Source organism: Dendronephthya gigantea, unplaced genomic scaffold, assembly GCF_004324835.1.
Source record: "Dendronephthya gigantea isolate DGI-Jeju-01 unplaced genomic scaffold, DenGig_1.0 000105F, whole genome shotgun sequence".
Classification (NCBI taxonomy): Eukaryota; Metazoa; Cnidaria; class Anthozoa; order Malacalcyonacea; family Nephtheidae; genus Dendronephthya; species Dendronephthya gigantea.
Window position 1 is genome coordinate 170,793 of NW_021163115.1, and position 25,486 is coordinate 196,278.

Sequence of the window (25,486 nt, forward strand, 5' to 3'; positions counted from 1 at the left end):
TGTTTACAACTACATATTCATGCAGTGCATAATATTGAAGTTGCCTTATTCAAGAGAGATGTAAGAGTGTTATTTTATTTTGACTTATCCACCGTTTGAGCTAAAGGATACAATAATAACTTAAGGATACCTGACAAAAACAAGGCAATATTGTTTATATGAATGTCAAAGTCTAGTATGTTTTTTGGTACATCCTACATGTACAAAGTGACCTAAGAAGAACTAAGTTTTAAATCAAGTTTCTGATAGCTAACACAAAAAAGCCTGATTTCAAAGGAACGTATAAATTTTGGGTCACCCAGATTCATAGCTAATTTTGCAATTTTTTTGCACGAACTGGTTTGGCACAAGACTGGGCTGGATCATAAATGTATGTATAATTATATAGTTATTATCTGAATTAAAAGGAGATATACTATTGCTTGAGTCAGGATTCAAGGCAGGACTCGAGTCAGGACTCGAGCCAGGACTCGAGCCAGGACTCGAGTCAAGGACTCGAGTCAAGGACTCGAGTCAAGAACTCGAGTCAAGAACTCGAGTCAATTAACCTTTCTCACGCAATGCGACCAATCCGCCATATTTGGATGACATATAGTTGATTTTATAATAAATCATTTTATGAAATAAAAATTGGGGGTAACATAACTCGTAACCAACAGGTAATTGCTGTCCAAAATATCGGATGCAAATCGTTAATTTTCATCTCTGACCATGGCATGGAGAATAAAAACACATTGTGTTTCTATTATCTATTGTTTTAACTTGCAAATTTTTACGATTTAATGGTGCATGCACCGTAATGGTAAAAGAATTAGCCTTTCTAACGCTATGCGAGCAATACAATGTTGCTGACTAACTAGAAGTTTTGCATAGTTCTGTTGAGCTTGTCGGCTCGAGTCCTTGGCTCGAGTCCTGACCTCGAGTCCTGACTCGAGTCCTGGCTCGAGTCCTGACTTGAGTCCTGACTTGAATCCTGCCTCGATATTTAGGTACCCTCAATTAAAAGAACCTGTCCAGTTCATAACGTCATGCATTGATCACAAATTCCTAACAAGGACCACATTCTTTTAAGGTCTGTTCACATGATCCAATTTTGTTGGATCCAATTCACTTCTAAGCAGTAAATCTACCAAAGCCAATTCAGTATTGCTTTTCGATAATATCAATAAAAATGTAATTGTTTCATAATTAAAGACTATAATTCCAAAAAGAATACTATATATCTGTTTAGTTGCCATTCTTTTTAATAAATTTAAAGCAAGATTATAAAGGTCGGGTTCCCTTCGAATGGCAGATTGATTTGGAAATCGCCCAAATTTGCTTTGACTCAAAACGTCCATGCAGTTTTAGAAGTGGCACATTCATGTTGCTTTATCAACTAAATAAAGGGGAGTTGGGGACTTTTATAAGTAAATGCAGATCCACAGGAGAGTGTATGTATTTCAATGATAACGGCGTACAGAGTTCCATTAGACAGCACGCGCATCTATATAATTGACAGCTTCGACTGTTGTCTTTCATTCCCATATATTATTGTATATAGCTAACATAGCGGCAGATATAACGTCATGCATAGAGGGAAATTGCGTAGAATTGTAAAGTCGAGTTTGATCCAACATCCCACTACTATGACGTTATGTGCAAAGCATATAATAATGAATTCTTTTATCCTACGAGGTGCCGAATTCTTTGGAGCAAAGATGCGCACGAGAATCGTGTCCTTGCATGATAAAGGTCAGCGTCATTCTCAACCTCATTGAATATTTGTCTATTGTTCAGTAACCGCTAGCTTTGACCTCACTTGCCACATATGGACTACAGTATATGAGATATTGCCAGGTTTTGCTCTAAATATTTAATCAGCGTTCGCTGACAAATATAAAATAAAAATAGGTCACATTGGTCTTGAAAATGCCCGCGACATCATTTGGGCGCAACACTTGAAGAAAAACGTTCACAATAATTGTAAAAAATAAGAATGTTTGATTTGCATATTATTGTTGACAGAGAGAAATTTCTCTATATTTATATTTCATGCATTGATCCAAGATATCTAAACATATAGTTCCCCAAATAGAAACAGAAGTGCTCCAAAACGCTTGAGTATATTTTCAAAGTAGCTTTATTTCACCTAAATATAGAGATGCCAATTCCTTTACCACAACAGGTGTATGTGTGTAAGACATACTCGAATGCCGCGGGGGTTGTCAAAACTGGCATCACTTTTTAATTGCATGAAAAAATTTCTAAAGATGTAGACTTATTTCACCAAATAGAAAAGCAGAAAGTGCTTGTAAACACTTGGCCAGTTGTGCGTAAATCAGACAGTTTTAAGACATCAAAAATGTTGTGGTAAACCAAGTAAACTATTACGCGAAGTTTTAGTTACGACAAACTCCGGAAGTCTGGCGACGTTTACATTAGAGACCTTTAGTTTGACGTTCACGGCAAACGCCAAACCGCTAACAAAGTTTGTGTTTTAACTCCACTATCTTTAAGTGTGCGGCAATTTCGCTAAATTACAAACGTTCTGTATAAAACTTGTGATGTTCAGCAGCAATGTAAAAAAGCAATAGGCTATTTCTGATGTATTTAGAAAAGCAGCCAATTCAGCTTTGCCGTATATGTTTCACGTTCGCCGTATAAAATTCAATGCCTGAACGCCTGAGGGTGCATGTATGCAGTCGTTCAAGCATTAAATTTTATACGGCGAACGTGAAACGCATACGTACGGCAAAGCTGAATTTGCTGCTTTTCTAAATACATTAGAAATAGCCTATTGCTTTCTTACAATGCTGCTGAACATCACAAGTTTTGTGTAGAACGTTTGTAATTTTTCGAAATTGCCGCACACTTAAGGAGAGTGGAGTTAAAACACAAACTTTGCCAGCGGTTTGGCGTTTGCCGTAAACGTCAAACTAAAGGTCTCTATTGTCGAATGCACGGCAGTCGCGAGAAATCAAATTGATTAATATCGCGAATTTAAATCAGTTGTCCAGCGATAAAATATTCAGGCATTTCTGCATGGCATGGCAATTTTGCATGACAACGGTTATTAATTATGCAACGTCTAAACAGGTGAACGAAGATTAATTATGCATAGAGATACTTTCTAAAATGGCCGTGTCCTGTTAAAATGCTGCGTACCCCAATAGCATTTCTGTTTATCAACCGCCATACAACTAAAATATCTGAACTTCTGTCGCAGTATACAAATTTTTTCTCAAGATATCATTTTCGCTGTCGACGACTAAAGAGTTTATATTAATAATACATAACTTTGGACGGCTGTTGTGGTTTTAATAAAACATTTCAGCTCATCTCCCTTGGCCATATTTCCGTGGCAACGGTCACATATAAAATTCAAACCGTATACCTGGGCTGCGCTGGGGGCAAATGTATAAAAGACTAGTTAACTTTTAACTGTAGTTATAAGGACAGAATTGGTCATTGTGTATTTCTTTCAGTTACTCCTATAGGATTTAACTATGCAAAGTGTAGTTATAAAGAGAGTTTCATATACAACCGGTGAAATGACTAACCGATATGACCAATTTTTGCTGTCAATGGTTAAAAAGTTTATATTAATGAATTAATAACACAAAACATTGGACTGTTGTTGTGATTTTGATAAAAAACCTCCTTGGTATTCCATGGCAACGGTCACACATAAAATTTAAACACCTGCTGTGGTCAACCAAGTTGCTAATTAACTAATAAGATAGCTAATTCACGTGACAGTCAACTGATGAGACCAACCAATGAAAGGCAAGAGAATTACATTGCCCTGGAAACAAAAGGCGATTACCCAAAAGTTCTAGCAAGTTTTAGCAACAAGGAAACGTTATATAAATTATATATCAACACATTTCAAGGATAAAATAGACCAAACATCATCAAAAAGCATCATATACGACAACGATATTTTTCATAGGACAAATCAGTGGTAAACAACATGAACCTGCACAAAATATTGCGATTTGATGCTTGCTTGATTACATGTTTCTTTATTGGACAAATATGGAGCAATGCGCAAGCCGAACCTTTCAGGGAGGAATGTGCTAGGAAAGGGATATTCAAAAAAAAGCAGAAAGGTATAAGTTAAGTCTTTTTAGTATTATCATGCATTTATCATTTATTTTATTTATAATATAATATATAGTTCATTATCTCAACACATGCAGATAAAACAAGTAAAATTGTATTCATTTAAAACAATTAATAGGTTACACTCTGGAAGGGTTTCAAGCAGTATGAAGCTCTTGAAATATTTTTACTATGATAACTCTTGAAATATTTTTCATTAATTCATTTTAAAAGAAAACTCTTTTCTCAGTAACTCAGTTATGGTTGTTGTGTTATTCAGTGGTTGTGAAGGCTTTCATTTCGATGCCCAAATTTATATGACTTCTGTTTTCTTCTTTCTATTTCTATTTAATTTGGGTTCGCGATTTTGCTAAACTTATTTCGAGCTATTTAATGCAAGACCTCGTGCATATTATGATATTTGAAGTTTTTTGTATACACCCTGTATAATACATCTAAGCCCCAGACTACGTCAAACATTATTAAGTAATTAGTTGCATCGCGGCCATTGAAATTTTAATGCAAGATATCGTGCATAAAAATTATAGTATTTGCAATTTTTTTGTATACATATATCTAAGCCCAGACTACGTCAAACATTATTAAGTATCGTACTTCCAATGCCATTACATATTATCGCCACACAACAGCATTCAAGACATGCATGCAAATTCAACAAAATTAGAGAACAACAAAATAATAACTGCATACATGGTTGCATTAATGGTGGGTAAAGGTATCATATAGGATCTCTAGATAAATATTGCAGTGGAAAGAGCCAATTACGCGACTTATTTTCACCACATTAATAATTTCTAAACATTATATATGGCTGGCATTTCAATTCGCGATGTGCAATTTTCAAGACTTCCACAAAAAGCATAAACTATTTCAGAAGAGAGCCAGTCAATTACCAATAGATCTTAAAGGTGCTTACGTCACGGGACTGTCAAAAAACAAATTGCAATGCAATGTGGGAAACATGTAGGAATAATTACATAGGCAGAAAACGGTGCCATTTTACATAGATTGAAAACCTCTAAAGCTGCGTTTACACTTCAGGCCTAGACCTGGCCTGGAGCAGGTCTAGGAAAAGTCTATACGTGATAGGAGCCACGTTCACACTGTCTTCCTTGTTGTTGATATCCGATAGCCAAAGTAATTGACAAAATACTTGAAAAATAACTCAAAACACGCGAAAAGTGGATCCTAAACAATTCATACTAATAATTTCAAAACTTGTCAGGATTAGGTAAAGCCTGTTCATATTACCAAAATCTTGGCCCAGGTTAGGTCAAGGCCTGGTCCTGGCTACGTCTACTGTCGGCCTAAATTTGGTGGCCTGGACCAGGTCTCCCCTTGTCTAGGCCAGATATAGAACGTTCACATCTATGCCTTGGCAGGCCGGGTCAAAGCACGTAGTGTAAACGTGGCTTAAGGTCTATTCAATTACAATTAACGTGTATTTAATTTTGAAGAAATGTTGTATACCTGTCTTTAAAAACTATGATATTGCAGATTCATCATTGCAAAACCATATCATTAAAACTATTGAGGTCAATCACCTGGCAATGTGTACAATCGCTTGTTTGGATCATGCGCAATGCAAGTCATACAATTTCCAAGAAACAGAAAACCTTCTGAAATTATGTGAACTTAGTTCTTCTACTAAGGATTCATCAAGTTCAGACGTAATATCTCGACCAGGGTACTCATATTACGATGCTCAGGTAATTGTGACTATATTTTAAATAATTTACAGAAAGCCCAACGTATATAATAGATCCTAGGTTAACGGCTAGCCTTACAAAAAGATTCTTTACTGCTAATATTTCGTTGTTTTTAACAAGGAACCGACTTGTTGTGTAATAATAAGGTTTTTCATGCGCTATTATAGTTGGTGGCTTGGCGCTGAGGAAGAGCAATAATTTCTTAATTGAAATTGAGGGCTCTTGCAAGCTTAAAAATCGCAAGGAGAAACCATGATATACTTCACAATTTCATCTCATATGCACTTACCTAAACAGATATTACTCATATTCTTCGGCAATATTTCTTTCCCTCTTTTGTCTTTGAGAGAAGCCAGGGGGGGGGAAGAAAGGGGGCAGTTTGCTCCAGGCCCTAGGAAATGAGAAAGTTGTATACAATACAGTATAGAATGATTATATTATATATATAAGGGCATGATTTAGGGAAAAGAATGGCTATTCTTCAACCAAACACCTGACTTTAAAAACTCGTGCACCATCTTTCTAATTAACACCTTGTGTGATTTAAAGACCTTGTTTTAGGCAATTCGTATTACAATTGAGTGAATACATGTGTCTTTACTCTCTGCTCATATAGGATGAACCTCCGTGTTACTCATCTTGTCCAGGTGAAAAATGTGTTTACACCTGCTCAGGGCCGCCTACTTGTAAATGTCCCGAAAACATTTATTACCCAGTTTTTCAAGGACGCCATTGTGAATATCCATGTAAGTATTCAATTGTCAAGAAAAATGGATGTGTGTTTGAAGTAATCAGTGTGGTACCAAATGTACCTTTTTTAAATACATGCGTAGTCCAGGTCATTATCAATTTTATCACATACACCGGGTGTCCCAAGAAAAAGTACTCAGGTTTCATTGATACTGACCTTTTAACCAGTGAGACCATTACACTGAAATACATTTCATAGTTTATATAAACGAAATGTGAATATAGATTTTGGTATATTACAATTAGTTTTTACTTAAAAAGCGTAAAATGGACTTTGAGTTATTGAAAAAAGTCTTTTTGAAACAGAACAATGACGTGCTATTGTTAGGATGATCACACGACTACCAGAATCGTGTTATTTACTCATTTCAATATCTCAAAGTCAATTTATTTTACAAAACGTCCATTTATTTTCTCTGGGAATTATTAGGGTAACCCCCCCCAATTTTACTTCTGGGGGAGGGTAAAGCCCTCCTAGCCCCCTCCCCTCTGTTCCGCCGCCCCTGACAAAAGTTGCGTATCAAAATATAAGACAGTCTTTCCTCTCATTAATGGAGGTTGTTTCATTTCGATAACTTTACTCCATAAGAAACTTTTCTGGAATCAAAGCGGAGTACTACCTTTTGGGACACCAGTATAAATATAGGGCGGTGCCGTACGTACTCACAAGTGGAGTATAGTTCGCGGAGCTAAAATTTAGTAATATAGTATTTTTATTGGATACTATTTCGTAATTAAAATATTATCTAGCACGTTCATTTCAGCTGTTTCACCAAATCTAAGGGGCTGTTCATATCAGCCCGGTTGCCGAGATTTAACGAAGCATAAATAAAACGATTCTGGATCAGTCTGGTATTCTGCAATCATCCTAACAATAGCATGTGATTGTTTTGTTTCAAATTGACTTTTTTCAATACCTCAAAACTTTCAATTTTACAGGGTGTCCCAAAAAAACCCGAAAACTATTGAAATCACTCATTGTTAAAATTTGAATGCCGTGTTCACGAATTTCAGTCCGTGGGGGTTTAATACAACTTATAAAATCTTTTGTGTTGCTAGAGAAAGGGGACATGTCGAAGGACATGGTCCTTGAGATGCACATTTAAAATAATGTTATCCATATTTGTAAATTGTAAATATTGTTGATAGATATCCCTTTTGCGAACAAGCAAATTTGACTGCATCATATGTATGCATAAAAATGCTTATGGCAGCCCCGATTTATACACTTATGGGCCCAACAGAGTGCTTAGGCATTCAAACTCTAACAATTGCATTGTTATGGGTGATTTCAATAGTTTTCGTTTTTTTGGGACACCCTGCAGAATTGGCTAATTGTGTCTTTTGGATTTAACAGCTATTAATCAATGCATGAATGCATGGCCAGGCACAATAAAGTCAGGCGAACACCAGTGAACTAAACACGTAAACATGTCACTTGAGAAAATGATTTTCTATTGCTACTGCTAGAAATGCATTATTTAATTCCTTCAGAAATAACCACCAAGCCTGGATAGATGATCTGTCAGACGGGTCATTCGTCCAGGGGCCGGTTTTATCAAAGCCCGTTTAGCTTAAACGGTGGATAAGTCAAAATTAAATAACACTCTTACATCTCTCTTGAATGAGTCAACTTGATATAAATTATGCACTGAATATGTAGTTGTAAACATGCAGTATCTTTGTATTAAGGTAAAAAACATTTATAAGGTAAAAAAACATTTAGTTCGCTTGTTGAATAAAACGATAAACTTTCTTTCTATTTGAGCTTATCGTTTAGGCTAAACGGACCTGATACAACCGGCCCCATGCAGACAGATAATCCGTCTCTATAGCTATAAGACAAGTCTGATATCTACAGTAGAGACGGGTGTCCGTCTTGACGAATGATCAGTCTGACAGATCATTCGTCTGAGTATTAACGCACGACAAACTATATCCAGACGAAGTATATAGACGCCGGGATACGTCAAACGAGCCAGAATCGCGCGTTTAGAAAGTGCACGGGAATTGGGTCTATACAAACTAGTGAAACTACCCATTCAAATTCGTCTAAATAGACAAACTATGCTGGCCTATAATTTACACACAGACGAACTGAAAGTCGAACTATATCTTTCGCTTTTCGTCGTCTAGACCGAATGATTCTGTCTCTAGTATAAATGCAATAACTACAAACGGTGTCAACGAGTCGGTGGTCCATGAAACAGCAAACATACTGATCAGCAAGCATGGCAAAACTTAAAAGTGAAATACAGCATGCAATCAACTTACTTTTAAATCGGTATCACCGGATAATTTCGGTCGTTTACAACGTACGCCATGAAACATGCCCATTGCTCGAAATCTGTTCATGTCGTTCAGACGTCCACCAATCACGAAAACGGTGCTAGTTTTTAGGCGCGCAGAGCGGGCTTGAAGTCATATGTTATATGTTCAGGGCGTATAAAAAAACGGAAGACCTTTCGAAATTTATCTATTGTCAAATATAAATGCCCCATCGCTATGTTAAGCCCTTGGATGTGTAAAATATTGTCAGCTTTGTGCATATATTACATATCCTTGTCACGAGCACTAAAGCCTTTCTGCTCCTGGGAATTTGACACAACTACTAAAAGCAAAATTCTGCACAATAATAACAATGCATTGTCAAAAAAAAGATTTTGTCGTACAGCCGTTCGGTACAAAACGCGTTTTGAGAAAGGTTGATTGAAATCCACGGTTGAAAAGCACAACCTTGAACAACGCCGGTGCGAAATTAATGAGCAGTAATTAATTCGTGCCATGCATTATAATTATTCGTGCCATGCATTTGTTCGATTGTGTATGATTGTGCACCCGTGGGATTAGAAAATTGACCAGGCATTTAAATTATAACAAGAGTGCCATCTCTAAAGGTATTTTTCTATACACTCTGAATAAGTCAATAAGAACATAGAAGAATGCACTAATTAGCATAGAGTTGACAATTAATGACTCACATGCAAAGGACCTGCGAATAACCCGTGAGGTCTTTCGTACTGCATGCGGAATTTCGGTCGCATTACATTCAGGTATGCAATTCAAAATGATAATAAAGCTTAATTGTTTGCATCGCATCCGAGTCGACCAAAAATGGACGTATATAAGGCCTCGTATAGTAACTGTCCCAATTTATACAAGAGACGGATCATCTGACAAACTTGGGCAGGCAAAAAATAGTTCCTTTTCAAGTTTGTCTGTGTGTTAACGCGGACGGATCGTTCGTCAACACGAATTTTCTGCATAGGTCGTCTATTTTGACGAATTTGAATGGGTAGTTCGCTTTGACGGAAATTTGTCTGTTAGTATAAATACGGAGTGGGAAGAACTACAAAAATGCCTCATAAAATGGCACTTGCATGTGCACTCTTTTTACCACATAAATAATTTCCCAATTCTTGCGGCCGTGCTTTTAAGTACAGTATGGTTTAATTAATTAGTGAACTTTTCCTTCATCTGTCGGCATTTTTAAAAAATCACGTCAATAACGTCGTTTGAATTATTGCATTACTTAGATCCAGCATCGTGTAAAATGGTGAAAGACATAGGTTTTAATGAAGGCGATGGCGAATATCAACTGTATCTTTTACATCCCACCTGTTCAAAACCCGCTCGAGTGTATTGTGCTGATATGGACACAGAAAATCCGTTGGAATATGTCACATTACCTGCTGGCAGAACAACGAACTATGGTTTTGATAATCGTCCACCAGGAAGTTCTTATATTTGGAACCATGGTAAAACTGGATACGATAAGGTTATCATCTTCATCATTCTCCCTCTAAACCCCTTTAAATAAGGCAAAATAACGTTTGTTTTCAGTGTTACCAGCGTTTACGGGTAAACCAAGTTTTGGTATTCACGCAATCTTTAAAATAATGTGCTGTAACTTTGCTAGGCCTTGATTGTGAATATTACATTTGAACGCCCTTGCAATGGTATGAGCAGAACCGATGCGCAAAATGCACTCGACTTCACTTTAAGAATTGTCCTCCACTCGGCTATCATCAGTTCATGTACGACTAGAGCTCGTGGTGTATTAGTTATAATACGTGGCTTGTTATAATGACGTAAGAAGCCGTGACACCTGCTGGGAATTCTGGAAAACAGCTCTTACCCTTAGGGATTTTGACGCCAGTTTGATGTGTCTATAGCGAAGATATCACTTATCGCGAAACGTTTTGCTCCGCTTTAGAAAACGGCACCGAGTTTGCCGCAAAAATGACGAATTTTATTCTCGATCGTAGCTGTTCTCGTTGTAACTGATAATTGATAAAGCTCCTATTACCTGTACAGTGCTAGTACTTAAGTTCTTTGAATACGGGAAATTGCTACGCCAGGTGAATTCGTCTAAGTCAAATCAAAGCGTAAGAACGAATAACACACCTAATGTTTGCCAAAAAGAAAGTTTTTGAATACTAAATCTTAAATTGCTTTGGGACATTTAGATTCGTCTTAATGTGCCCTCGTTAAACGTCGTAATACAAGACTCCAGATTTTCTACACAAATGGAAGGAACGGCAGTAGTGGCATACGGAAGATCGGCTGACTGTTTGTACCGTAGCTGTACTGGATATGCAACAATAAAAGTTGGAATCACTGAAGCGAATCTCGCGGGAACTGATTTTCAATTTCCATCGTCTATTCCTTATCACAGTTGGGGATGGCCAGCTTGTGCTAAAGTGTTGTTCAATCCAACCATGAGTGGAGACCGAAAAAAATGGTCAGTTCGTTGTGGTGGTAACTGTGGGGGTTGTCAGCCTGACCCTCTTGTTCTTCATGTTGATGGTTGCTAATGTATACTATTTAACATTTATCTACTGCGAACGAAGGAAACATTAGGTTAGCAGAGTAAATTATCGATGGTCGAGGGTCCACAAAACATAATGTTTTCTGAGTTCTCGGTAAATAGGTTTTCATTATATACCACTTGTCAAAGAAAAACCAGAAACTACAAGTTGAACAATGAAATATCTATTCATAAAAGACATAATTTCAAATGGATGAACAGTCTAAAGGTCGCACGTCCAGGTGTGCCGCGCGTGATTAAAGTTGTTATTTCCCATGAGATAAGACGTTATCTCGCCCTGCTTGGGGTCACTCTCGCGTGATTCGTTCTCGACCAATAAAATGCTAAGAACACCAAACCCCGACAAGTGGTATACAATAATTTAAGTTCAGTGGCGTAGCCAGAACGATAATTGGGGGCCCATATTCTTATATTCGCGATACTAAGGTTTAATTTCTTTTCAAATCAAGTTTCTTTACAGTCTGTTAACATGGATATATGAATATGAGCCCCCCCCCCAATTATGGACGCTGGCTACGCTACTGTTTAAGTTATTTCCGTTTATTTTCAATTATAAACCAACGCATTTTTCATATGCATCAGTAGTGTACACATATACACACAAAATTTTAGACGCTTCTAAAATTTGTATTATCTAACATTTACACTGGCGGTCAAAAAGAACTGCTCAAATATTGCTATTATCGTATGTAACAGGAATCGTAACAAACAATCTTTTATTGTACACTGCCGGTCAAAAAGAACTGTTTAGATACAAATTTATAAAGAAGAAGCGAATATAGGAAAGAGCTTCATGGGAATTTTGGATAATTCTCTTATTCCAAGCAATATTTTAGTAATGTTATGCAGCCTGCCACACTTCCAAGATAGTCAAACAATGGTTTCATGGGAAAAGAGAGTGACAGAAATGGATTGGCCTGCACAGTCAAAATACCTTAACCATATTGAAAATCTGTGAGACAATGTCAAGGGGATAGTGCATGAAAGGAATTAACTCATAAAGCGTCCATGATTTACGGGTTGCTGTAAAAACTGTCCATAGGATAAATTTCGTCTGACCGCTCAAGATTACCACCTTAACAAAAAGTATGCCTCGTCGGTGTAAGGCCGTCATCAATTATAAGGCCAAAAAGACGGTCAACAAAATATTACTATTTCAAATAGCTTAGCATGTATCTAGTCTATATTTACTCGTATATTGTTAGAGGGACCGTTACCTTCATTTGAGAGCATTTTAACTTGTTTTGAGCAGTTCTTTTTGACCGCCAGTGTAAGTTACATGTAAGTTCTTTCCATTTTGTTAATGCAATCCGTACAAATTTCGAAAATTATTCAGGATATATATCTTAAAGGATTTTCTCTCCAGGGTTTCCGAAAAATACGCTAGCTTTAAGATTCAGTTTTGCTATATAAAGAATCATATACTTATCATAGGATTGGCTAAACACTAGCTTCGAGCTTAAATTTTATCATATTGATCTCTCGTCGGTTGTACGAAACTTCTAAATAATGTGTGAATATTAGATTGCGGATGGGAAAATTCTGGATGGGAAAATCTGACCGTGGCTCGAGCCACGTTCGATACGGTCTAGATCCGCGCCTGTGTAACAACGAACATTGAATACGAGGTGTTCGTCTTTTTTCGAGTAAAAGAACGGGACCAATCATCGTTGGATGGACTCCCTCTTTTCCTTTCTTTAACTAACAGGTGCTGGTACGATATGGGTGTAACATTATACGGTCCAAAATCACATTATAAGGTCCAGAATATTTTCTAAAGTTTGGAAACGAACAGTGGTTCAGAAGCACATAAACTAAAACAGTGGATTATAGAATTTAAGCCAAGTTAGCGATAACCTAGCTTTAAAAAACCGGTCCCTGGTCATTACTGGATAATCAACCAAAAATGCTTGGTTAACTCGTCTTCGAGAAACCAACTATGATGTCATGTGCAAAAGATATAATAAAGAATTATTTCATCCCCTCGAAGTGCTGAATGCTACGGTGCAAAGATGCACCAGAATCTTGACCTTGATAAACCTCAGCGTCATTCTCAACCTCCTTGAATATTTGTCTGTATTGTTCAGTAACCGTTACATTTGACCTCATATGCCACATACAGACTACAATATATGAGATATTGCCAGGTTTTGCTCTAAATATTCAATCAGCGTTCGCTGGGAATTAACACCGAATGAATTAAAAATAGGTCACATTGGTCTTGAAAATGCCCGCGACATCATTTGGGCGCAACACTTGAAGAAAAACGTTCACAATAATTGTAAAAAATAAGAATGTTTGATTTGCATACTATTGTTGACAGAGAGAAATTTCTCTATATTTATATTTCATGCATTGATCCAAGATATCTAAACACATAGTTCGCCCAACAGAAACGGAAGTGCTCCGAAACGCTTGAGTATATTTTCAAAGTAGCTTTATTTCACCTAAGTATAGATATGCCAATTCCTTTACCACAACAGGTGTATGTCTGTAAAACATACTCGAATGCCGCGGGGGTTGTCAAAACTGGCATCACTTCTTAATTAAATGGAAAAATTTTTAAAGATGTAGACTTATTTCACTAAATAAAAAACCAGAAAGTGCCTTTAATCACTTGGCCAGTTGCACGTTTTAAGACACATAAGACACAAACAGACAGTTGACATCAAAAGACATCAAAAATGTTGTGGTAAACCAAGTAAAATAATACGCCAAGCTTTAATTACGACAATCTCCGAAGCCTGGCGACGGTTACGTTGTCGAATGCAATGGACGGCAGTCGCGAGAAATCAAATCGATTAATATCGCGAATTTTAAATCAGTTGTCCAGTGATAAAATTTTCAGGCATTTCTGCATGGCATGACAATTTTGCATGACAACGGTTATTAATTATGCAACGTCTAAACAGGTGAACGAAGATTAATTATGCATAGAGATACTTTCTAAATTGGCCGTGTCCTGTTAAAATGCCGCGTACCTCGATAGCATTTCTGTTTATCAACGACCATACAACTAAAATATCTGAACTTCTGTTGCAGTAAATAAATTTTTTCTCAAGATATCATTTTCGCTGTCAACGGCTAAAGAGTTTATATTAATAACACATAACTTTGGACGGCTGTTGTGGTTTTAATAAAACATTTCAGCTCATCTCCCTTGGTCATATTTCCGTGGCAACAGTCACATATAACATTTAAACCGTACTTGGGCTGCGCTAGGGCAGTTGTATGAAAGACTAGTTAGCTTTTAACTGTAGTTACAAGGACAAAATTGGCCATTGTGTATTTCTTTCAGTTAACTATAGAATTTAACTATGCAAAGCGTAGTTAAAGAGTTTCATATACAACCGGTGAAATGACTAGCCGATGTTGCCAATTTTTGCTGTCAATGGTTAAAAAGTTTATGTTAATGAATTAATAACACAAAACATTGAACTGTTGTTGTGATTTTGATAAAACACCCCCTTGGTATTCCATGGCAACGGTCACATATAAAATCTAAGCACCTGCTGTGGTCAACCAAGTTGCTAATTAACTAATAAGATAGCCAACTCACGTGACAGTCAACCGATGAGACCAACCAATGAAAGGCAAGGGAATTACATTGCCCTGGAAACAAAAGGCGATTACCCGGCAAAAGTTCTAGCTAGTTTTAGCAACAAGCAAACGTTATACAAATTATATATCGACACATTTCAAGGACAAAACAGACGAAACATAATCAGACAGCATCATATACGACAACGATATTTTTCAAAGCACAAGTCAGTGGTAAATGACATGAAGGTGCACAAAATATTGCAATTTGATGCTTGCTTGATTACATTTCTTTATTGGACAAATATGGAGCAATGCGCGAGCCGAACCTTTCAGGGAGGAATGTGCTAGGAAAGGGATATTCAAGAAAAAACAGAAAGGTATAAGTTAATTCTTTTTAGTATTATCATTTATCATTTATTTCATTTATAATATATATAGTTCATTATCTTAAACACATACAGACAAAACAAGTAAAATTGTATTCATTCAAGGCAATTAATATTAGGTTACACTCTGAAAGCGTTCCAAGCGGTATGAAGCTCTAGAAATATTTTTACTATGATAACTCTTGAAATATTTTTCATTAATTTATTTTTCATTAATTCATTTTAAAAGGGATAGAAAACTCTTTTCTCAGTAACTCAGTTATAGTTGTTGTGTTATTAAGTGGTTGTGAAGGCTATGATTCCGTGGCCCAAATTTATATGACTTCTGTTTGCTTCTTTTTATTTCAATCTATTTAATTTGGGTTCGCGACTTTATTCAAATTATTTCCAGCCATTTCAATTTCATTAGGTTATGTATACAGGGAGTATGAAAAAAACTGCAAATACCATAATTTGTATGCAGGAGATCTTTTCAATGGCCGTTGCAACTAATTACGCTTTTGGGATATGGAAATACGTTTCACGTTTCACGGAAACACACAAAGTGAATTAAAGTTATGAATTCGATTACGAATGGTTCAATTAAGAATGGCTATGAATGATTACGAATGCTTTTGTTAGCTGAGCCATTTCGTAACCGAACTAATTTTAATTCACTTTTTTGTGCTTGTTTTGATAGTATTGCACGTGGAAACGTATCTTCAAATCTCACTAAGAAGTGTAATTAGTTGCACCGCGGCCATTGAAATTTTAATGCAAGATATCGTGCATATTATGGTATTTCTGGTTTTTTGTATACACCCTGTATTTGTAGTTTTTTGTATACACCCTGTATAATATTTAAACCCAAGACTACGTCAAACGCCCGTCTTAATTCCTTCATTAGTGCGTTCAGCGCATATAAATGTAGGTGCTTACGTCACGGGACTGTCAAACAATAAATTGCAATGGAATGTTGGAAGCATGTAGGAAAAATTAACCTCCTTTTACATAGATAGAAAACTGTGTCATTTTACGTAGATTGGAAACTTCTAAGATCTATTGAATTACCATTTCACCGTGTATTTAATTTTGATGAAATGTTTTATACCTGTCTTTAAAAACTATAATATTGCAGATTCATCATTGCAAAACCATATCATTAAAACTATTGAGGTCAATCACCTGGCAATGTGTACAATCGCTTGTTTGGATCATGCGCAATGCAAGTCATACAATTTCCAAGAAACAGAAAACCCTCTGAAATCATGTGAACTTAGTTCTTCTACTAAGGATTCATCAAGTTCAGACGTAATATCTCGACCAGGGTACTCATATTACGATGCTCAGGTAATTGTGACTATATTTTAAATAATGTACAGAAAGCCAAACGTATAATTATAATAGATCCTAGGTTAATGGCTAGCCTTACAGAAGGATTGTTTACTGCTAATATTTCGTTGTTTTTAACAAGGAACCGACTTGGTGTGTAATAATAAGGATTTTCATGCGCTATTATAGTTGGTGGCTTGGCGCTGAGGAAGAACATTAATTTTTTAATTGAAATAGAGGGCTCTTGTAAGTTGAAAAATCGCAAGGAGAAACCATGATGTACTTCACAATTTGATCTCATATGCACTTACCTACACAGATATTACTCATACTATTCCGAAATACTTCGTTTCCTCTTTTGTCTTTAAGAGAAACCAGGGCAGGGAAGAAAGGGGGCAGTTTGTTCCGGGCCCTAGGAGATGAGAAAGTTGTATACAATACAATACAGTAGAATGATTATATTATGTATATAAGGGCTGGATTTAGGGAAAAGAATGGTTATTTTTCAACCAAATATCCGACTCTAAAACCTCGTGCACCATCTTTGTAATTAACACCTTGTGTGATTTAAAGACCTTGTTTTAGGCAATTCGTATCACAATAGAGTGAATACATGTATCTTTACTCTCTGCTCATAGGATGAACCTCCGTGTTACTCATCTTGTCCAGGTGAAAAATGTGTTTACACCTGCTCAGGGCCGCCTACTTGTAAATGTCCCGAAAACATTTATTTCCCAGTTTTTCAAGGACGCCATTGTGAATATCCATGTAAGTATTCAATTGTCAAGAAAAATGGATGTGTGTTCGAAGTAATCAGTGTGGTACCAAATGTACCTTTTTTAAATACATGCGTAGTCTAGGTCATTATTTATTAAATATACAGGGTGAAGAAAAAGTACTCAGGTTTCATTGATAGTAACCTTTTAACCAGTGAGGCCATTACACTGAAATACATTTCATTACATAGAGGTTTTGGTAGCTATATTATCATTAATTTTTACCTAAAAAAGCGTAAAATGGACTTTGAGAAAAGTATTGAAAAAAGTCTTTTCGAAACAAAACAATGACATGCTATTGTTAGGATGATCACACGACTACCAGTCGAGAATCGTGTTATTTACTCGTTTCAATATCTCAAAGTCCATTTATTTTACGCTTCGTTAAATCTCGGTAACTCCTGGCTCATGTGAACAGCCCCTAAGTGTTCAAAGTTAATAATAGCGGATTTATATACATGGTGTAAAAAAAAACTGCAACACTTCATATTCATATATGTTCGCTTCTGTTCAATAACAAAAGTTCGTAGGCTCCTGGGAATTATGAGATCTAAATATGCAAAATCGAGGTGTAGCAGCAATAAATGAGAGAAGCATTCGTCGCATTTAAGAAACATTTGGACCGTGATCCTAAGATATATTTCAATAAAATATTGCGAGAGTTTGCAGTGGTATAACATAATGCAACAGTTCGTTAAGTGTCTACTGTTACTAGTGAGTGCTTCAGTTGAGCAAATCTAATTAATTGATATTTTTATACCGCATATTTTGCATATTTTTCAGACATCCCGAAATAATGTAGCGATTTTGAAAATATACCCATGAATTTTATTAAAAAACAACAACAAACAGCGTATCAAAATGTAAGACAGTCTTTCCTCTAATTTATGGAAGTTGTTTCATTTCGATAACTTTACTCGATAAGAAACTTTGTGGAATCAAAGCGGAGTACTAGACTAGTAAAGAGTTCGTAATTAAAATATTATCTCAGCACCCTTATTTCAGCCGTTTCACCAAATCTAAGGGGCTGTTCACATTAGCCCGGTTGCCGAGATGTAACGAAGCGTAAATATAGCACGATTCTGGATCAGTCTGGGGGTCCTGCAATCATCCTAACAATAGCATGTGATTGTTTTGTTTCAAATTGACTTTTTCCTATACCTCAAAGACTTTTAACTCTCGTTGTTAACAGAATCGGCTAATCGTGTCTTTTGGATTTAACTACGATTTAAAAACTGTAGGTTGTCTGGAACAAGAGGGTAATATTTTGCCATCTATATTATTCAATGCATGAATGCATGGCCACGCACAATAAAGTCAGGCAAACACCAGTGAACTTAACCCGTAAACATGTCACTTGAGAAAATGATTTTCTATTGCTACTGCTAGAAATGCATTATTTCATTCATTCAGAAATAACCACCAAGCCTAAATAGATGATCTGTCAGGCGGGTCATTCGGGCCTGTTGTATCAAAGCCCGTTTAGCTTAAACGGTGGATAGCCTAAGTCAAAATTGAATAACATGCACTCTTATACATCTCTCTTGAATGAGTCAACTTGATATATGAGCTGAATATGTAGTTGTAAACATGCAGTATCGTATTAAAGTAAAAAAATTTAGTTCGCATGTTGAATAAAACGATGAACTTTCTTTCTATTTGAGCTTAACCACCATTTAAGCTAAACGGGCCTGATACAACCGGCCCATTGCAGACAGATAATCCGTCTCTATAGCTATATAAGACCGTCTGATATTTACACTAGAGACGGGTATCCGTCTTGACGAATGATCAGTCTGACAGATCATTCGTCTGAGTATAAACGCACGACAAGCTATATCCAGACGAAGTATATAGACGGATATGTCAAACAAGCCAGAATCGCGCGTTTAGAAAGTGCACGGGAATTGTGTATATACAAACTAGTGAAACTACCCATTCAAATTCGTCTAAATAGAGAAACTATGCTGGCCTATAATTTACACACAGACGAACTGAGAGCGAACTATATCTTTCGCTTTTCGTCGTCTAGGCCGATGATTCTGTCTCTACTCTCTAGTATAAATGCAATAGCTACAAACGGTGTCAACGAGTGGGTATAGTCCGTGAAACAGCAAACATACTGATCAGCAAGCAAGGCAAAACTTGAAATACAGCATGCAATCAACTTACTTTTAAATCGATATCACCGGATAATTTCGGTCGTTTACCACGCCATGAAACATTCCCGTTGCTTGAAATCTGTTCATATCGTTCAGACGTCCACAATTCACGAAAACGGTGTTAGCTTTCAGACGCGCATGCGCGACAGCAGACCTTTCGAAATTCATCTATTGTGAAATATAAATGCCCCATCGCTATGTTAAGCCTTTGAATGTGTAAAATATTGTCAGCTTTGTGCATATATTACATGTCTTTGTCACAAGCACTAAAGCCTTTCAGCTCCTGGGAATTTGACACAACTTCTAAAAGCAAAATTCTGCACAATAATAACAATGCATTGTCAAAAAATAGATTTTATCGTCCAAACTTATATCCACACTTAAAGTACAGCCGTTCGGTACAAAACGCGTTTTGAGAAAGGTTGATTGAAATCCACGGTTGAAAAGCGCAACCTTGAACAACGCCGGTTCGAAATTAATGAGCAGTATATACAGGGTGTCCCAAAAAAACGAAAACAATTGAAATCACTCATTGTTAAAATTTGAATGCCGTGTTCACGAATTTTAGCCCGTGGGGATTTAATGCAAGTTTAAAATGCTAAATGCTTTGTGTTATTAGAGAAAGGGGACATGTCGAAGGTCATGGTCCTTGAGATGCACATTTAAATATTGTTATCTATATTTGTAAATTGTAAATATGGTTAATAAATACTATTTTTGCGAACAAGCAAATTTTACTGCATCATATGCATGCATAAAAATGAGTATGGTAAACATTTATACACCTGTGGGTCCCAACAGAGTGCTTAGGTATTCAAACTCTAACAATTGCATTGTTATGGGTGATTTCAATAGTTTTCGGTTTTTTTTGGGACACCCTGTATGTATATTAATTAATTCGTGCCATGCATTATAATTATTTTATTCGATTGTGTATGATTGTGCACCCGTGGGATTAGAAAATTGACCAGGGATTTGAATTATAACAATAGTGTAATTTAAAAGGTTTTATTCTTTATACTCTCTAAAATTAACACAAAAGAATGCACTTGTTAGCATGGAGTGCGACAATTAAGGGGCTGTTTATATGATCCCAGTTACCCGATATTCAATGAAGCGTGATGGGACTTTGAGGTATTGAAATAAATCTTTATAACACCAAACAAGCACATGCTATTGTTGTGGGGATTATACGCAGTGGCGCCGGCCAGCTTGACGATTGCTATGCAAATTATTATCATTATTCATTTTTTTAGAAATTCATTGTTTTCACAGTCAATGAACACCAAAATATTAGCATAGCATGACTAAATTGTTGGGCTGGCAACGCCACTGATTATACGACTGCCAGGATCATGTAATCTGCTCATTTCAATACCTCAAAACAGCCTCTAAAGCTTGATTCTCATATGTCACCGACGGTCGGCGATGGTTATTGTCGGTGATCACTGGAGAATAAAGTGCCTTGTTATTTTGTATAAATTTTCTTCGTCAACGACCACAAACAATACATCGCCGACCGTCGGCGACATATGAGAATCAGGCTTTAAGGTCGACACAGACCGGACGCGATGCGGCAACGGGACGCGAATTTTGAGTTTTCAGAAGCATATAAATTAAATTCCGGAAGTAAAATTTGGAAACTATGGACGCTAGAGCAGTCAAAATGTTTAATTGTTATGTAATATACAAGAATATTATGATAGTTTAAAATTTATTTGATTTTGAAAAATTAAAAACGTTGAAAATTCGCTTCGCATTGACAATTCGCGTCCGGTCTGTGTCGACCTTTAATGGCTCACATGCAAAGGACCTGGGAATAACCTGTGAGGTATTTTGTACTGCATGCGGAATTTCGGTCGCATTGCACTCATGCATGCATGTATGCAATTTAAGATGACAATAGAGCTTAATGTTTGAATCGCACCCGATCGACAAAAATGGACGTATATTATATACAAGCCCTCGTATAGTAACTGGCCCGATTTATATCAGACGGATAATCTCACGAACTTGGGCAAGCAAAAGATAGTTCATAGTTCGTTTTCAAGTTTGTCTGTGTTTAAACGCGGGCAACCATGCAGACGGATCATCCGTCTACACGAACTTGATCTTGGGCAAGCAAAAGATAGTTCATCTTTTACTTGCTCTGTGTGTAAGGCCTGTTTTCCACTTCAACCGTATCGTAACGTAACGTAGCGTATTTCTTTTTTTCCGAAGTATTCGATCAGAAATAATGACTTCAAAACAATGAGATACGCTATGTTTCGCTGCGATACGGATGAAGTAGAAAACGGCTTTAAACACGCGGGCAAACAGACGGATCATAACTCAACACGAATTATCTGCATAGTTCGTTTATTACTTTATTTAGACGAATTTGAATGGGTAGTTCGCCTTGACGCACATTCGTTTGTTGAATATAAATACGTACGGAGTGGGAAGAACTACGAAAATTCATCATAAGATGGCACTTGTGCACTCTTTTTACCACATAAATAATTTCCCAATCCCCGCGGCCATGCAGTTTCTAAACGCACGATTCAGTTTTGTTTGACATATTCGTCAACATATAGTTCGTCCAGATAGTTTGTCGTGTGTCCAGACGGATCATCCATGAGATATTTCTTAACAGTTTCGGCCGATTTATTGTGTTATGCCAAATGCTGACATTTAATTACTGCTCCCTTTCCTTCATCTGTCGCCATTTTTACAAAAGCACGCCAATAACGTCGTTTGAATTATTGCATTGCTTAGATCCAGCATCGTGTAAAATGGTGAAAGACATAGGTTTAAATAAAGGCGATGGTGAATATCAGCTGTATCTTTTACATCCCACCTGTTCAAAACCAGCACGAGTGTATTGTGCTGATATGGACACAGAGAATCCGTTGGAATATGTCACATTACCTGCTGGCAGAACAACGAACTATGGTTTTAATAATCGTCCACCAGGAAATGCTTATACTTCGGGGCATGGTAAAACTGGATACGATAAGGTTATCATCTTTATCATTTTCCCTCTAAACCCCTCTAAATAAGGTGAAATAACGTTTGTTTTCAACGTTACCAGCGTTTACGGCTAAACAGCAAGATTATGATTTTTCCTTTGAAATTTCCGCGTCAGAGGCCTGGATCATACCAACAAGGAAGGCTTCATGAACCGCCATCTTGACTTCACTCATTAATGAGGGAAAGTCAGATAGTGAGCGTTCCAGTTTCATTTGAGTTCACTGTTCAGTTCATGCACGACTTCAGCCTCCAGCTCGTCGTGGGTGTAATAGACCTTATGCATAATGACGCAACAAGCCGTGAAACTTGGAGGGAATTCTGGTGTTAGTAGTCACAGCGGGCAAATTTCGAAGTTTGAGTTTTTCGCCGTGACTACAAAAACAGAATTCCCTACAGGCGTCACGTCACGGCTTGATACGTCATTATGCATAAGGTCTATTGTTAAATATCACGTTCAACCTCGTCCAATAATTATTTATTAGTAGACAAGTATATGGAAAACAGCTGGAAAACAGCTCTTACTCTTAGGGATTATGACGCCAGTATGATCTATCGCCAGTACGATGAGTCTATCACGAAGATATGACTTATCGCGAAGTTTTGCTCGGCTTTAGAAAACGGCACCGAGTTTGGCGCGAAAATGACGAATTTTATTCTCGATCGTAGCTGTTTTCGTAGTAACTGATAATGGATATAAATCTCCTATTACCTGTACTGTACTTAAGTTGATCAAAATACGGGAAAGTGCTACTCCAGGTGAATTCGCCTCAGTCATTGTAATATGTAAACAGGAATAACGCAACTCATCTTTGCCAACAAGGTTTAAATTTTTTAATACTAAATCTTAAATTGCTTTGGGACATTTAGATTCGTCTTAATGTGCCCTCGTTAAACGTCGCGATACAAGACTCCAGATTTTCTACACAAATGGAGAGGTAGTAGTGGCATACGGAAGAGCGGCTGACTGTTGGTGGCGTAGCTGTGATGCATATGCAACACAAAGATTTGGAATCACTGAAGCGAATCTCGCGGGAACTGATTTTCAATTTCCATCGTCTATTCCTTATCACATTGGTTCATGGCCAACTTGTGCCCAAGTGTTGCTCAATCCAACCATGAGTGGAGACCGAAAAAAATGGTCAGTTCGTTGTGGTGGTTACTGTGGGGGTTGTCAGCCTGACCCTCTTGTTCTTCATGTTGATGGTTGCTAATGTATACTATTTAACACGTATCTACTGCGAACGAAGGAAACATTAGGTTTTGTGGACCCGAGACTTGTCGATATTTCACGAGGCGAAGCCGAGTAAAATATCAATGGTCGAGGGTCCACAAAACATAACGTTTTCCGAGTTCTCAGTAAACAAGTTTTTTATTATATACCACTTGTCAAAGAAAAACCAAACCACAAGGTGAACAACGAAATTTCTATTTATAAAAGACATAATTTTGGTCGCACGTCCAGGTACGCGCACGTAATTAAAATTGTTATTTCCCATGATATTTCATATGTTATTTACCAGATTGGAGGTCCGTATTGGGAAATATTTCCCATGGTCTCAAAAACACCGAGGGAAATATTTCCCTATACGGACCGACTAAACTGGTAAATAATAGATTTATTTTTTTTCTTGCGGTCCGAATTCATATTTTAAACACTCTGTGCTTTTAAATCTCGCGCGGCCTCATACGGACTTGCTCGCGTAGCCAATCGGATTGCAGGAAACGCTAAAATATGAATTCGGACCGCAAGAAAAAATAACACGTTATTTCACTCTGCAGGGGGTCGCGCTAGCGACATCAAAATTTCGTTACTCTCACGTTATTCGCTCTTGACCAATGAAATGCTACGAACATGCACCAAACTTTGAGACGTGGTATATAATAATTTAAGTTATTTCCGTTTATTTTAATTTACTAACCAACGCCTTTTTCATATGTATCAGTAGTGTACATGCACGTATACAAAATTTTAAACACTTCTAAAATTAAATTTGTATTATCTAACATCCAAGTTACATATAAGTTTCCATTTTGTAAATGCAACCCGTACAAATTTCGAAAATTATTCAGGATATACAGTAGGAGGCAAAAGTTTGAGTCCAGTCGTTGTAGAATTCCAGTATTAAATCCTGGCAGCGTATTCGAGTTAAGACATGCGTGCTAGTGTTTCAGTACTGTAAACTATATTAATTGCACACTGTTTTGGTCCTAATGATCTAAATTATAACAAAATAAAGTTCTCATTCCTTTACACTGCCCAAGATGGGTGGGAAAAAGGGCAAAGTGATGGTGCACAAGGACAAATAGTTGCATTAAGTATTGAAGGATTCTTTCCTCGTAAGGTCGCAGAAAAAGTGAGAATTTAAAAAGGTTGTATGCAACTAACCTTGGACGGTTCGAAGAAACTAAATCCTACTCAAGCAAACTTTTAGCTGCTTTGGTCATGCTCGGTTTGGCAATATTGAAAGATATAATAGGATCCTAATTAAAGAAAAGTATCATCCAATTCTTCAAGGACATGGAATTTCATCTGGTACAAAGATGATCGCACGTCTAACTACATGATAATCACCCTAAGCACATGCACATCTTCTATGTGCCAGAAATCTTTTAGAAGCAAACTCATTCTGGTGATCTCGTTGTCATGGCTTTCCACCTCATATTCCAGATCTAAAACCTATGGAGCACTTGTAGAACCGTTTTAACCGGAAGAGGGCGAGGCACAGACCCGCCAGCCAGGCTGACTTGAGGCAAGTGGTCAACGAATGCTGGCAAGGTATTGAACGTGTGACATTAAAAAACCTATGGAATCTATGCGAGCAAGAATAAAGGTCATTTCAAGAGCAAAAAGAGGGAACTAAGCAATGACATGTAAATGCATGTTTGCACATTAAAATAC

At 37.0% G+C, this 25,486-nt stretch overlaps 1 protein-coding gene across 1 annotated transcript; it reads left to right on the forward strand.

Annotated features, from left to right (window-relative positions):
• Window positions 1-15,272: 15,272 nt before the first annotated feature.
• Window positions 15,273-23,798, forward strand: LOC114534716 (A disintegrin and metalloproteinase with thrombospondin motifs 20-like). The gene is made up of 6 exons (XM_028556182.1): window positions 15,273-15,317; window positions 16,444-16,655; window positions 17,276-17,405; window positions 22,333-22,574; window positions 23,455-23,522; window positions 23,591-23,798. Exons 2-6 carry the CDS (start codon window positions 16,497-16,499, stop codon window positions 23,796-23,798), a joined length of 807 nt encoding a protein of 268 aa, XP_028411983.1. The 5' UTR covers window positions 15,273-15,317; window positions 16,444-16,496.
• Window positions 23,799-25,486: the final 1,688 nt, after the last annotated feature.